This window comes from Scatophagus argus, chromosome 6 (assembly GCF_020382885.2).
Source record: "Scatophagus argus isolate fScaArg1 chromosome 6, fScaArg1.pri, whole genome shotgun sequence".
Taxonomy (NCBI): Eukaryota; Metazoa; Chordata; class Actinopteri; family Scatophagidae; genus Scatophagus; species Scatophagus argus.
This window is the reverse complement of record NC_058498.1, coordinates 21,650,296-21,664,659: the sequence shown is the minus strand read 5'-3', so window position 1 is coordinate 21,664,659 and position 14,364 is coordinate 21,650,296. Positions and strand designations below refer to the sequence as shown.

Here is a 14,364-nt window from a genome sequence, read left to right as displayed (position 1 = left end):
AATATCCAGTGGGGTTTAGTGAGAGACCCAATAAATTAACACCTAAAGTATTCCCATTTTTCCCTCAGCAGCTCCAGATCTCCCTGTTTTGTCCCCTAAAGAATGAAAGGAATCTTCTTCTGTTTTGTTATCTGTTCTGAATGTGAATGTGAAACTCGGATAACCATGTTGATCTCAGCTAGAATATAACAAACATAAACAATTTGACAAATTCCATCCAAACATTTTTAGATAGCTTATCTGTAAAAATAAATCAGTTGTGCATAAAACAAGCCCTGGAGTGGCCTACATTGCAGTAAGCTCATGTTTCATCCTCTTATTGGGCACCACTGACACCCATAACATTGGTGTAATTCATCCACTCTCATATTTACCTAAGGGGAGACTGAAAGACATCATGTGCTAATATTTAGTTAGTGTGAGTTCATTTTAGTTTGGTTCAAAATCAAATTATGGTGATTGTTGCTTTTTAAACAATCCGTTGCAGTGAAATATTAGAAGTTGCAGGCCCCATTATAGACTTAAGCAGTGTGCGATGGTGTGTTAGTCACCAGCCCTAAAGGCACAGTATATTAGAGAACATTCTGAGATCTTACAGTTTATAGCTAACTTTTTTTTCTGTTTCATAATACAGCTTTATGATCGTTTGATTCGAACCAGTAGAATGACCCATCAAGGAATAGGTGACATTTTGGGAAATAAGCAAAGTAGACTTCTTGCTGAGTGTTACATGAGAAGATAGATACCACTCTCTCCCGTGTCTCTTCACTAAATAAGAAGTCAGCGTGCAGTTAGGTTAGCTTAGCATAAAAAAAAAAAAAAAAAAAACTAGTAGATTTGAGAAAAAGCTAGCCTAATGCTGTCCAGAGGTAAATAAAATATAGCTATCAGTAGCTCTTGAGCTCACTAATTAACATTAATAATTATAATAACAAGTAATTTGCTTTAATTTGTTTCATTTGTACACAAACAGTAATGTAAAGATGAGGTTGTGGTTTTCCGAGGGTTTGTATGCTGGAACTATTTCTTGGCTAAGTCAGTGGAGTCTTGTTATGTTGGGGATATTGCCAAGACTTCAGGAAGTCAGTGGCCAGGCCAAGAAACAGTTCCTACATGTAACCTTTTGTCAAGAGTATGCAAACAAGATATAACATGTTCATTTATGGGCATTGGAGTTGCTGATAGACTGATGTGCCCTTGCGCAGTAGCAGGCTAGCTGTTTTCCCTTGCTTTCGGTCTTAGTGCTAAGCTAAGGTAAGGCTGTTGCTTCATATTTAGCTTATAAATGTGAAAGTGGATTCAGTTTTCTCGTGTATTCCTCTGACCCTTTAAGCCATGTGCAAACCTATCATGTTTGCACATAAGTGTAATTTGAATTGTAAATTGGCTGCTGAGTTTAGTGAATTTCTACAGTAAAAGATGAATCACAGGACAGGCGTCTCTTCAGCACTTTCATTACAATAATATGTTGTTAACGTTTAATAAATGCTGCATAAAACTCAGCAAGTTCTTCATGAGCTGCACATGTTCTCAGATCATTATTTTTGTTTCTAGATATAGGTCTTGTGGTGTGTCATAGTGATTTAAGTGGTAAGTGGAAAAAAAATCATAACCCCCACTAATCATTTTTGTTTTGCTTCAGGCACTGCATTTGTAATGGCCCTGCAGTTCCTATACACTGTCATGAATCATTTAAAGTTTGTTTAATTTATGCTTCATAACACCGAAAAGAGGGGTATGTAGAGTTCAATATTAGTGCAGCATATGTGGCTACATAACGTGTAGAGGTTTGGCGGTTCATTCTCAATCCAACAAATACATATTACCAACCATAACACAACTGCTGCTCATTCTTCCTCAGCCATGAAGTGCGTTTGCTGTAGTTTGTAGCGTATGCACATAATGATTTACTGTATAGTCTCTTTTTTTTCATGACCCAAAAAGTATAGATTGATTGCTTAATGGTATTTTTTTATTTTTGTGTGTGTGTCGGTCTCTAGGTCAGCAGGCAGATGCAGACTATGTCAGAGGAGCTTTGTGCGTGCAGGAAGGAGCTTGAGACACAGACCACAGCCCTAAAGAGAGCTACCCATGACAGGGAGGAGCTGGCCAAGGACAAGGCTGCTCTGGATGTCAAGCTCAACTCTGCTGACCGAAACGCCTGTGGTCTCACGCAGGAGCTGGTTGCACTTAGGTCTGAGTGTGTTGGTGTGTGTGTGTGTGTGTGTGTGTGTGTGTGTGTGTATTTGTTTGTGTGGTCTGACCTCTGAAATGTTTTGGGACCACTTTCAAATTTAAAACCAGTTCTCCCAGCTTGTTTTCTGCAGTTGCATTCAACACAGGCTGCAGTCAATTTGCTTCTGTCTTCACTGGTTAAGTTCAGGGTCGGGGTTGGGGTTAAGCATGTATCAGTTATGGGTATGGTTAAGTTAAGAGCGTAAGGAATGAATGTAAGTCAGTACAGTCTCCTCAAGAGCATCGTAAATAACTCAGTGTATGTTTGTGTGTTTGTCAAGTGAAACCAACTGCCAATGTGTATTTAAGGTCGTTTTTGCTTTGTAAAACACAGTTAGTCACATGTAACAAGAGTCTTCAAGTAATGTGGTTTTATTTGGAAACTTAGCTCATGATGGATCATTGGATTTTATGACCTTCTACACCTAGTGGTTCAAAGGTCTTTTTTTTGAGCTCAAACCATTTTACCGTTGTGTTCCAGAGCAGAGAAGGAGTCCCTGGAGACGGCTCTGTTTGAGAGCCAGGAGCTTGTCTCGTCTCTGGAGGCTGAGCGCACCAGGATGGAGGGGGAGAGGCACAGCTTGCTCCTGGCTAACGAGGCCTTGACGCGTGAGTAGCCCCCTCCCTCAGAGACCCCTCTGTCCTCCGTGCCAAGCCCTCTGGCCATGAAGCCTTTCCAGCCCCCTAGAGATCCATATTTCAGCTGTGAGATCTGCAACAGCTGGGCTGCAGGATCACTGGAGCTGCTTTCTCAGCTGACCAGGGTCCCAATACAAACACACATGGACTGGATAAGTTAGCATGTTCCACATAAAGACAAGCATAAGTATCCCCCGCAAATAAAATTCTATATCAAATCTTGCTGAACCCGAGGGTCTCCATCTAACAACTAAATGGGATTTCAATAGAGATTGGATGCATCTGTTTAGGTGATGGTGCTCGGATGCGTGCAGATGCAGAACGCCAATCAGCACAAGCTGCACAAGAGCGGAGTATGTTGGAGGAGAAGCTGGCCCATGTTGAGAGGAATGCCCTGCTGACCCTGAACAACAAAGAGCAAATTCACAGAGAGCAGCTTGAAGCTGAACGTCTGCAAAAGGTACAATAAGACTTGCATAGTTATTGTGGCTTGACAAATCAAATACTTCAGCTATCTATTCACTTATCAGTGGTATATGTGTTTGGTGGTTGACAGGACCAGCAGTGTGCAGAGCTGACAGTTCAGCGGGAGCAGGCTGAGGAGCAGCTGCGTAGACAGTGTGATGAGCTGCGAGCGCACAGCCAGAAGGAGCTACAGCAGGTGCAAGAGGAGCTGGCCAGGCTGCAGCAGGACTACAACCAAAGCCTCCTGCGGGCTGAGAGTGAAAAGCAGCAGGTGTGTAAGGTGGTACCTTCATGAGTTTTGTATGAACTTTAAAATGTTGGAGTATTTAGGGTAGTCCTAGGCTTAGAGAATTGTGTCTCATCCACAACAAGTGCTGTCTTCACAGTGTTTGTTTGTTTGTGTGTATAAAAAGTCTATGTAAACATCTCCTGCCTGTTTCATCATGCAAGGCACTACATCCTTTCCTTGTCCCTCAGTGAAAGTTTATGTAAGCGTGATATAATCTTGAAACTTGTTGTTATAAATGACCCTGACCTTGCAGTCTGCTGTGACCAGATTTTGTGCCAGAAGGAGGAGGAAAAGGGTGCCCTCATGGAGAAGCTAGCAGCTCTGCAGCAGGACCTGGCCACAGCAGGCATGGGGCTTGAGAGCGTGCAGAGGGAGGCACTGAGCAAACAGGAACAGGATAAGGTGAAATACATACAGCAAGATCATATAGGCTCTGGTCGCTTTTCTTGTTCTTTACATATAACTCCATGTTCCAGAATGCAATGGCCATTCTTCAGTCTGAGCTGCAGCACTTGCGCACTCAATTTGAAGAGTCTTTGAACTCCCATGAAAATGCCAAGAAGAGTCTAACTGAGCAAGTCAGAGAGTTGAACCAACAGAGAGAACACACACAACAGGAGGTGAGGACCTTTGAAAACTTTCTTTTAAACATAAACATCATGGCTGTCTCTTCTGTGGCACCATTGTATAATAATACCTGTTGCAATGATGACTCATGCAGGACTAATGTCAGCCTTGAGGGAATGTTACAATATTGACTTGGAAATACAAACAAGTCGCAGAATATATGGGGTGGATGTCACCACACCTGGTTTGTACAGTAGGATCACCGAAATGAATAGGAAATTACGGGCTTGTTTGGCTTGGCATAGGATGGGAGACCAGGGATATGCCTCTAGAGAGAAGGGGGTTTGCACCAATTAGTGCTAGTGTGAGGGAGAGCCATTTACCATAGGCCGACTGTTGAACTTGGCCAATGCCACAGAGTGTTTCTAGCATCAGGGTGCCATCAGGTGCAGAGTACTCGGTGCCAAATCCTACAAGCAGAAAGTAGTGTCCTCTCTTACGACTCCTGCTCAGCACCCGCTCACTGTGTCTTTTTCCTGTCAAGCCTGCTGGAGGAAAATGTAGTTCCACTGACCTTAAATACAAAAGTGCAATTAGAGACTATAATTTTGGCCCAGTGACATACTCCTCTGAGCCAAATGAGAGCCATAAATCTCATCTCTCGGGGTTGCTTGAGGTCAGGATTGCAGGCACGGGGTCACTGGGCGTTTTAGTGAAATAACAAGCTCAGAGTCACCTCATTAAGATGTAAGGGCCTTGCCGTGCCTTGATTTAAAAGCCTGCTTTCCCTGGAAAAGAAGATTGTTTATCTGTGTGTGACTTTTTGGTTTCAATAAAAAAGCAAAAATGAGGATCATCCTGTCTTCCCCCTGTCTCCTTAGTCATGTCAAAGCATAGTGAATGAGGTTGTGTGGAGCCAGAGCAGAAAAGTTTTGAGGTTTTGGACAACCCTCCCTACCATATATCAAGTCAAACTTCAGCGTCACTGTCATGTTTGGCCGCCACCCCTGCTCAATCCCTTGTTTGATTATTTTCTCTTACTCCAGCTCAGGAGCCTCATGTTAGACAGTGACAGAGCAGGAGTGAGAGTGTGTGACAGAGAGCTAGTGAGCATGAAATGGGAAGAGAGAGGGAGAATGAGAGGGGGAGGATACGGTCCCTGGTACCATAATATGAAATCAAAGTTTGAGTTAACCCCTTGTGTAAATAAACCAGTGGGGGAGTGTTTATTTTCTCCCTAGCAGCAGCGAGAGGCTGGCTCCACTGGGACTACAGGTCCCTCTCTCCCCTGCACATAACACAACACTGCCGCCCTCATATTCTCTCCTCTCCCACCCCCACCCCCCCACCCCCCCTCAAAAAAATCAGATAAAATAAAGTATAATTGGACAGATCAGCACTGGCTTGTTTTTTCTCACATTAGAGTTTATGAGAAAGAGTCATCTTGTGTGGCCTCTGAACACAACACTCCTCCTCCTCCTCATCCTCCCTCACCCCTTCCTCCCCAAACACCCCTGCAGGGGCGGTGGGGTGACTGCTGTTCATCATGTTACTCTCTGTGGACTTTCTACACGGCAAGCTGTAGTAAGGAGATGGGGAGAGACAGCACCTGGCTATATGCCGAACTGGCTCTTATCCATGCCCAGATAAGCTCTGTCCTCCCTGTGTCTCTCAATACACACAACATGTTGCTATACAACAGAATATAGGTCATACAGTGTCTTGGGATTGTGCACATAGCACTTAAAGTGGGAGATGTTGAGGTTTGACTTTCAAACTGTGAATTTCTAATACATTATCTGATCCAAAGTCAGTATCACATACAATATACCTACAGTAATAATATATGTATAGATGTCAGTATGTTGATGGATTTTTTCCATTCAATTTTGATAATTATATATATGTGTTTTAGTATCTGATATTCTGTAGATAGCAGCCTCAGAGAATTTTTTGATGAATTTTGAGAAGTGTTTTGGGTTATTAACTTAAGTCCTTATTAGCTTTTCAATAAACAATGTTTATATGCAGTTAGAATTCATATCACCAGAACAATTCTAGATTTGGTTTACAGTCAAAGTATTTCTACTTTTATTTCTACAGTTTATTAACCTCATGAATAAAGGGTGTGCTGTTTATCCACAAGACCTCTTAATTTACCCTAATTGACATGCCATACCTATCATTCTGTACAATCTGACATGAAGCTAGAGGTGCTTCATCGGCAGCTGCAGGAGGCACAGGATGGACTGATTAAAGAGCGAAGGAAGCTAATTGAGGCACACAGAGAGCTCCAGGAGTGTGCCCAAGATCGGGACATGCAACGAAAAGAAGCCTTGGACCTGAAACGGCTCTTGGGTGATGAGACTAGAGAGAAAGATGCCATCCAAGCCTCTAACAAAGAGCTTAGAGCTTTGATCAAAAGAGCAGAGAGTGACAACAGCAGGTATGGCTATCACATGGACCTGGAGATTTTGTGTAAATGTGGTTATTGTGACTGTGGACAGCGACAGCTGTCAGTACTTTCATGATTGCTATAACTTCAAACATATCTTTACTAGTTTGAGAAGAGCTGTGGAGGAGAAAGAGCAGAAAGTGGCCATCGTAGAGGAATGCAGAAGCTCGATGCACCAGGAAGCAACTGCTCTACGAAGTAGTATGAGAGAGCTGGAGAAGTCTCGCCTGCAGGCACGCAGAGAGCTGCAGGAGCTGCGCAGACAGGTGAAAGATTAGTGAGGTAGCTGCTTTCCATCTGATTTATTTCATATAAAGAATCACCTCTAACTAGTATGTGGTATGTTACCATGAGCAGGTAAAGGTCCTCGAAGGGGAGAATGGCCGGCAGAAACAGGAGCTGCGAGAGCTGCAGGCCCGGGTATGTCAGGAGGAACAGAAGGAGGAGGAGGCACGTCGTGAAGCTTTCACTCTCAAGCAGAGAGTGCTGGAGTGTGAGGCTGGCAGAGAAGCAGCGCTGAATGAGGTAGAGGCCTGCGGGAATCGGTCTGTTAACAACATGCTAGAGCAAACATTCCACCTTTGCATACATACTTGAAGAATACCTGCCATACTCATGCAGAGACAGAGAACATGAACCATACTACACTGAATATTCTGCAGTGATGACAGTTGTATTTAGGTGTGCTTTGTGAATTTAAAACCACTTACAGTTTATTAAAGAAACCATTACTACCTACTACCATTTACTATGTATTCTAATAGTGCAGCAAAATTTGAGGAAAAAATTAACTTCTAAAAAATGTTCTAGAAAATAAAATGCTTTTAACACCATTTGTAGGGTCCCCAAATTCTCAAGACCTCAGCAGATCAAATTAATGTTTGGTGTACTTTTACTCTTGATGCATTCGAAGCCAATACCCATCAGTCAGCAGTTTTTAAAATATCCTTGAAATATCCTAGCGGCCTTTTCTCTTTGTCAAGCATCTCAGCCCTGAGGATGAGAAGCTCTACTATAATGGGATAAAAGAAGTATGTTGTTCCAGTTTATGCCTCAACCAGGATTCTTCCTGGTACCATTTAACCTTTTATGATATGGTTTAGAAGATTTTTTCAGAAATCTTTTCAGTGAACTTGACAGGCTTGTTGTCCCATAGCACATTGACTCTTTACAGAAGCCACGTCTCTGTTGTTGATGCAGTCAAGCCTTGGTCACTTGATAACGCTCGAGGCATGTTTCTTCAGCAATTACATTGCAGTGTTATTCATTATTCAAGTGTGTTTATTTATGTTTTAACATTTTAAACTATTTAAATCCTCTAAAAGCTCTCCTGTTATGGCATGTTTACTAAATATGTGGATATAATGCACAGTATATAATAAATATACACATGACTAATGGTGTAAATTAGGTCTGTCTTGTTACCCTGTTTTGGGTGTTTGCTCAGGTTGCAGGTCTGCAGCGTCGTGTGGTGGAACTGGAGACAGCAGAGCATCAGAGGCAAGAGCTGCTGCAGGACAGAGAGGCTTATCAGGAGCAGTGTGACCAGAGGCACAGAGAAACCACCGGCCAGCTGGGGGAGGCACTAGAAGACGCCAGGATCCAGGTGAAGAACCTCTCTGTGCAGGTTGGCCTTGCTGAAAGCAAAGTTCAGAGCCTAGAAGAGCAGCTGTGCCAGGCTAATGCCAAACGCACAGACCTGGAGCTCAAGTTGGCAGGCTTGTATACAGCTCTGCGCTGCTTAGTTGGTACCGGTAATACAAGGCTTTCAGGCAGACCCAAGTCACACAGAAGGTCTCCTTCACTCTGGGGAAATCACCTGCAGGTAAAAGGTACGTTCATGCACTTTCTTAATGAGGTGTCGTGATGCCATTTTTGTGCTAAAAGCAGGTGCAAAATTAAGTGTGTTCTCTGTGTTTTCCTTGTCTTGCGGCAAAGATGAAGATCTGGATGTGGACTCAGTGCACACTGCCCTAAGGGAGTTCCAGCAGGATGTCAGGGACATGCAAAGAGACAGGGTACATTTTTAATAATTTAGACCACCAGTTCAGTCAGTTCAGCAATCCTAAATTGAATTCACTTATTACATCTTAATGTTTACTTTTTGGCACTTTTAATCTCATAAATATGTTCTTTCATCAGGATGAAGCCAAGGCTCAGGTAGTTAGTCTAAGTCAGCAGGTGACAGAACTCCAGGACAGCCATGATAAGTCAGCAGCCCAGCTACTACAACTACAGAAGTCCTTGAAGCAATCAGAGCAGGGTAGGTGGATCCTACATATGCAGTAAATATCAGTTATTAATTCTGTTTACACACAGCGTATTTGACATATTTTCGCAGGAAAAAGAGAGATGGCAGAGAGAGCGCATGAGGCACATGCATCCCTTGCCCTGCAGGAAGAAGTAGCACATCGTAGAGAGAAGGAGAAGAGAAGCCTTGAGGAGGAGATAGCTCAACTGAGGGCTAGTCTGCAAGCTGCTGAGGCAGAGTCCCGTGCACTGCAAGTATGTGAAAGCTACAGAGATAAATATTAACCAAAATAACATACAGCATCTCCAGTGACAACTCCTGTGGCAATTCCTCTACAGGATAAGTTGGAGCTCTCGCAGAGTTTAGAATCCCGTGCAAATGTAGAACAACGGAAGCTGAAGGAGTCCCTGGACGCAGCTGAGAACAGGGTGGGCCATCTGGAGCTCTCCCAGCGCACCCTTGAGGGTGAGCTACAGAGGGCCCAGCTAAGGGCATCAGAGATGGATGCAGAGGCAGAGGCACTGCAGGAAAGACTGACACAGCTTAGGAGGAAGCTGGGGGAGAGTGAGGACCGGTGTGCAGCACTGAGGGTCAGCGAGGAGAGGTTAGCCACGTCACTTGCTCGAGCTGAGCAGCACGAGAGCCAGCTAAGAGAACAGATCCACAAACTGTCAAACAACCTCAGTGACAACAGGACCAGCAGCGAAGCCCTGAAGGAGCAGATCACACAGCTGCAGAGGGCTCTGACTGTGAGTGAGCAGGACCGAAGGCTGCTGCAGGTACCACATCATCATCCTCACTACAGGATTAGTTAACAAGATAAATGCTGGATGACCAAGCCACAGGCAGAAATGAGTTTTAAGAAAAACATTTCCTCGCTTGTCTAACATAAAACAAATCATGTGCACTGTGTATTTTTAAAGTTTCAAACTTCAAAATAAGACGAATAGCAATGCCTCCATTGCTGTGCTTTGATTAACAGTGTAGCTATGTAACCTTCTCACTGAGTCTTTTTTATTTACATTTGCTGCTGTGGTTTTCCTGAAGGACCTCAAAGACTGAGCTATAAAATGCACCGGCAAGCTCATTAATTCTCCAAGAGCTTCTCCGGAGAGCTTTTCGGTCTCAGTTGGTTACTGCAATTTAAAGATACTGAGCAAACAAAAACATGACATGCTTGGTATAAATCTCCTTATTTGCTCAAAAGCTGTCAGGTCATTACAGTAAAAGGCGAGATAAAAAATCTAACTCCTGTCTGCAATGTTCAACATTATGTCAAGAACTGTAAAAGAGACAGAAACACAAGGTCAGCCCAAATGCAAAAATGTGTTTGGTGAAACTGGGTGTTTCACTGTATACTGTGCACCAACATGTGTGTGCCTATAGGAGCGTCTGGATAAAACTCGAGATGCCCTTTCAGAGAGTAAGAGACTGAACCACAAGCTAACAGAGCAGAACCAGAACCTTCAGCGAGCCCAAGAGGATTTAGAGCTTAAAGAATCTGAGCTGGAGAAGTGCAACAGGGCATTGAAGGAGGTGAGTCACATTGAGGTCAAAGCACAAATAAAGGTGCAAAGGTTGGGACACCATTTTGATGTGTGGATGGCTGACTGTGTCCCAGAGCCTGAAGCAACAGCAGGAAGCTGAACTGCAGACCCAGGGGACCTTCCAACAGCTGCAGCGAGAGAAGGAGGAGCTCCAGGACAAGGTCACCAACCTTCAGAGCACTTTGCATAAACTGCAGAGTGAGAGAGCAGAGATGGAGAGGGCGCTAACACGCCTCAGTAAAGACAAGTCAGCACTCAGGAGGACACTGGAAAAGGTGAGCCCACCTATCTGCTGCATGCCCTCATGCCTGTAAGGTAAAAATGAGCATATATCAATCAGCTGGTTAGCTTAGCTTAGCATAAAGAATGGAATCAAGGAAACAGTTAACATATTTACCAAAATATCAAACTATTCCTTTGTTCCTAGTCATTGGGATTAGTTCAACTCAATGTGTCTTGACTTGCTGGAACTTGTCTAAATCACAGTTATCAAATACAATAAATCATAAAATTTAAAACACACAATTGTGATCATTAAATGCTATAATGGTACTTCCATAAAGGACTATAGAGCATTATAGAGACAGATGAAAAAAGTTGATGCAATAGTTATGTCTCGTAAAAGTAATATACTGTAAGAGAAAGAAGAAACAAGTTTCATAAAAAGTAATAATGTTGCAGTGATTCAGCTGCTGTGCTACTGTGGATGAGAAGCAGCTTCATAATGTCACAGCTAGAACAGTACAGACATGATCCCCCTTTTGTTGGACCGCACTACACTAACCAGCTTTTGGTCAGCAGACCTGAAAAGGTTTGGTGCGGAATATGAGGTAGAATATTTGAAATATAGAGAGAGCCAAACCACAGAGGGCTTTAAAATGTAATTAAAAACGTCTTAAAGTCAAATCTAAAACTGCTGGAATCCCTTGTACATATGGAAGCCAGGACTGAAGTAATATGCATTTAGTGCTGGTCAGAAGTCTTGCTGCCACATTCTGGATCAAGTGAATACATGCAGTTGTTGAAGCACTAAGGCACACAAACGGACAGTCACATTAACCCATGCAGGAGGAGATGATCTGAATAATTTGCCGTTTCATTATCCTGTAGTTTGTCATTTGCGTAACATCCTTCCATTTCTCCACATATTCCTCTCCTTTGTCACACATTGTGCAAAGCAGTCTTGAAGGGATGGAAACACGTAGGTGGACTGTGAGAACCAAGAGGCTCCGCGCTTGGCTTCTGCTACACGCATTACAGGAAGGCACATGAGTGCAGAACAATCATGGTAAAGTCGTTCACATTATGTCACCCTCGTGTTGTTGTCAGGTGGAGATGGAGAGGCTGAGGAGGGAGGAGGAGGCAGCGTCTGCAGCCAGAGAGAAGGAGCAGTTGGAGCAGACAGTCCACAGCCTGGAGCAGGAGCTGGCTAAAAAGCAGGAGGAGGTGCAGTATGTGCAGGTCAGTGGCTGCTGGATGTTAGCCAGGGATGGTCCAGGGGTCACACCACAATCAGCTCCACACCACATATCACAAGACATTCAGCAGTTTCAGACAGGAAATTAAAAGTTGCTACACTGTTGTGTCTTGGAGAAGTATGTTTTGCACATATTCACATGTTACTGTGACTCACGGCATATTTAAGAATATTCAAATGTTTTTTGTAGGACTCTGGAACCCTCTCTAACTTCACTGAAGGTACTTTCGGCTTCAGTCAAGGCAATATGTAGTTGCTTGCATGAAAAGCTAGATATCCCTGCACTCTTTGAAAGCCTTTTAAGTTGCATTTGAACTATAGCATCAGGCATAATTCTCAAAGGCAAGCTGCTGCTGTTGCAGTGTGATTTGATTTTAGAGAACTGAGAATCCCTGGGAGCCATGGGGTCATGACCTCTGTAACCCCAGTGTCGGCGAACCTCAGTGTACACCCTTTGTGTCCAAACACTGATTACAGCAACGGAATACTCTATTTTCAGTTCTATAAACTCAAACTCTCTACAGGCCCAAATCTCCCAGTTGGAACACACTCACGCACAGCGCCTCCTGGAGGTGACAGCTCGGCATCACCAGGAGTTGGATTTGGAGACGGGTCGTCTGAGAGACAGTCAGCTCCAAGCAGAACGAGCCCTGGAGAGCAGGGAGAAGGCCCATCGCCAGAGGGTCAGATGTCTGGAAGAACAGGTATTTTAATCAATTTCATTTGAATTTAGATTAATTCTGTGATTACAGGTTTATTTCTGTGCGCTTGTGTTTGTCTACCTACTCGATAATTTATTGATGTTCATAGTTGCTGACCCTGAAAGAGCAGCTGGATCAAGAGACAAGGAGACGACAGGCCTATTTCAATCAGATGCTTCAACCTGGTGTGTAGGCAGAGACCCCGCAGTGACGTATGTAGCACCTCTGGCTTCCTCATTCACGGCTCCGCTGGCTGCTTCCCAACAACATTATGTTACAAGTTATGTCCACATTTGGAAGCACACACAAACACACTCCTGAGGCATTTGCTCCCACCCATGCACATGTGCGCAGTGGATTACTTTAATCTGCAGGAAAACTCAACAACAACAAACAATGAGTGTTTTGTTTATGAGCAAACTAGATGTGCCAAATTGTTTTAAGGATTTCCTCTGGCTCACTTCACTGCGTCTGTTTATGCTGTGTCATTTTTTTTTTAGGAAACAAAGTGATGAAAGGTTTCCTTAGTTGGTGCTGTATTCTCTTATGATTGTTCATGTTCTCATTTGTCATATTGATCATGTACCAATTTTATATGTCATAATCACTCTTTGTGTATCCTAATGAGAATAATTTCCAAATATTTACAGTAATTGTTTGCAGATTTTCCTGGTGCTGTGATTTTGTTAGTGTTTCAGATCATGTCATAAAGATTCTACTGTATAGTGTAACCATGTATTTTGTTATGGGTTGTATTTGTCTCAATCTTTAGTAGTGTGTGTGATTGTTTTTAATAAACTGGGTGTATCAGAGCACAGTTATACAATTTGAGATTTGATAATGATGTTTATTCTGTTGGCCACACAACTTTGTAATGGAAAAAATTTTCTGTGAACTTCTCAGAGGACAGCACTGCCCTTTCATGGCATGCAAGTTCTGGCATTTGGTTCGCACCATTAAAAGCCTTTGTGGATTTAGTGTTGTGGGTGAGAGAATGACCTTCGCTCTCTGTTGCCAGTGCTGTCTTCACTGTTTTCTTTCAAAGATCGTTGCAGACTCCAAGGTCTGTGGGGATCATCATTCCTTGAGAGTTTTCACCCACAGTATTTAGCTAATATGTGGTCCTCCCTTTGCTAATTAGAAACCACAGATATGTTGTGTTCTCCATGTGTTTTGTGTTCCCATCCGCACATGCATCTACTGTGTGCGTGTTTTTTTCACTTTTTATTCCATTTTAGTTCCATTCTAACTGTACAGTATTGCATTTTCACAACAGTGCACATGCATGTCCTCTCACTGTGTAACCTTGCATGCGTTGGTAACGCTACATAGTGGGAGTTTCACTGAAAGCGGAAAATCTTGTCAGAGTTTCTTTAAAGCAGTCCTTTGATTATCATAGATCCGCCCAGTGGTTATCCAGTTACCGGCCTCTTTTCAGCTATTGGCTGGAAGGAGCTAATTATGCAAGGTAGTGAATCCCTGTGGGGGAGGTGGGGCCAAAACTGAAAGAAGTCTTTTGGCAGGCAGAATAGAGCTTTTATTGAGGATATTTCTAAGCTGACCATCAGGGACCAAATCGCTGGATTGTTAAAAAAAAAAAAAAAAAACACAAAAAAAAAACATCTTTCAGCTGAATCACGCTGCTCCCCTTCTTTCATTCCTTCCCTCGTCTCATTTCAGTGAGACGGAGTGTAGCTCTTGTAGCACCCAGCAGCAAGCAGAATGCAAGGAATCCACA

General features: G+C 43.3%; 1 protein-coding gene across 3 annotated transcripts in view; it reads left to right on the top strand.

Moving 5' to 3' along the window:
- Positions 1-14,257, top strand: part of crocc2 (ciliary rootlet coiled-coil, rootletin family member 2) — a 33,570-nt gene extending 19,313 nt beyond the window's left edge. Inside the window, exons 18-37 of one of the 3 annotated variants that reach the window (XM_046391265.1) lie at positions 2,001-2,194; positions 2,717-2,844; positions 3,189-3,334; positions 3,431-3,610; positions 3,896-4,030; positions 4,105-4,248; positions 6,403-6,641; positions 6,757-6,916; positions 7,008-7,175; positions 8,098-8,482; positions 8,589-8,668; positions 8,793-8,913; positions 8,992-9,155; positions 9,240-9,680; positions 10,288-10,437; positions 10,523-10,723; positions 11,778-11,909; positions 12,116-12,146; positions 12,450-12,629; positions 12,736-14,257. In XM_046391265.1, coding sequence (XP_046247221.1) covers positions 2,001-2,194; positions 2,717-2,844; positions 3,189-3,334; positions 3,431-3,610; positions 3,896-4,030; positions 4,105-4,248; positions 6,403-6,641; positions 6,757-6,916; positions 7,008-7,175; positions 8,098-8,482; positions 8,589-8,668; positions 8,793-8,913; positions 8,992-9,155; positions 9,240-9,680; positions 10,288-10,437; positions 10,523-10,723; positions 11,778-11,909; positions 12,116-12,146; positions 12,450-12,629; positions 12,736-12,947 — 3,591 coding nt within the window. In that variant the 3' untranslated portion in view covers positions 12,948-14,257. Of the gene's footprint in view, positions 1-2,000; positions 2,195-2,716; positions 2,845-3,164; positions 3,335-3,430; positions 3,611-3,895; positions 4,031-4,104; positions 4,249-6,402; positions 6,642-6,756; positions 6,917-7,007; positions 7,176-8,097; positions 8,483-8,588; positions 8,669-8,792; positions 8,914-8,991; positions 9,156-9,239; positions 9,681-10,287; positions 10,438-10,522; positions 10,724-11,777; positions 11,910-12,115; positions 12,147-12,449; positions 12,630-12,735 lie in introns of all 3 variants that reach the window. The other 2 variants (XM_046391263.1, XM_046391266.1) reach the window with 2 other exon arrangements.
- The last annotated feature ends 107 nt before the right edge of the window (positions 14,258-14,364 follow it).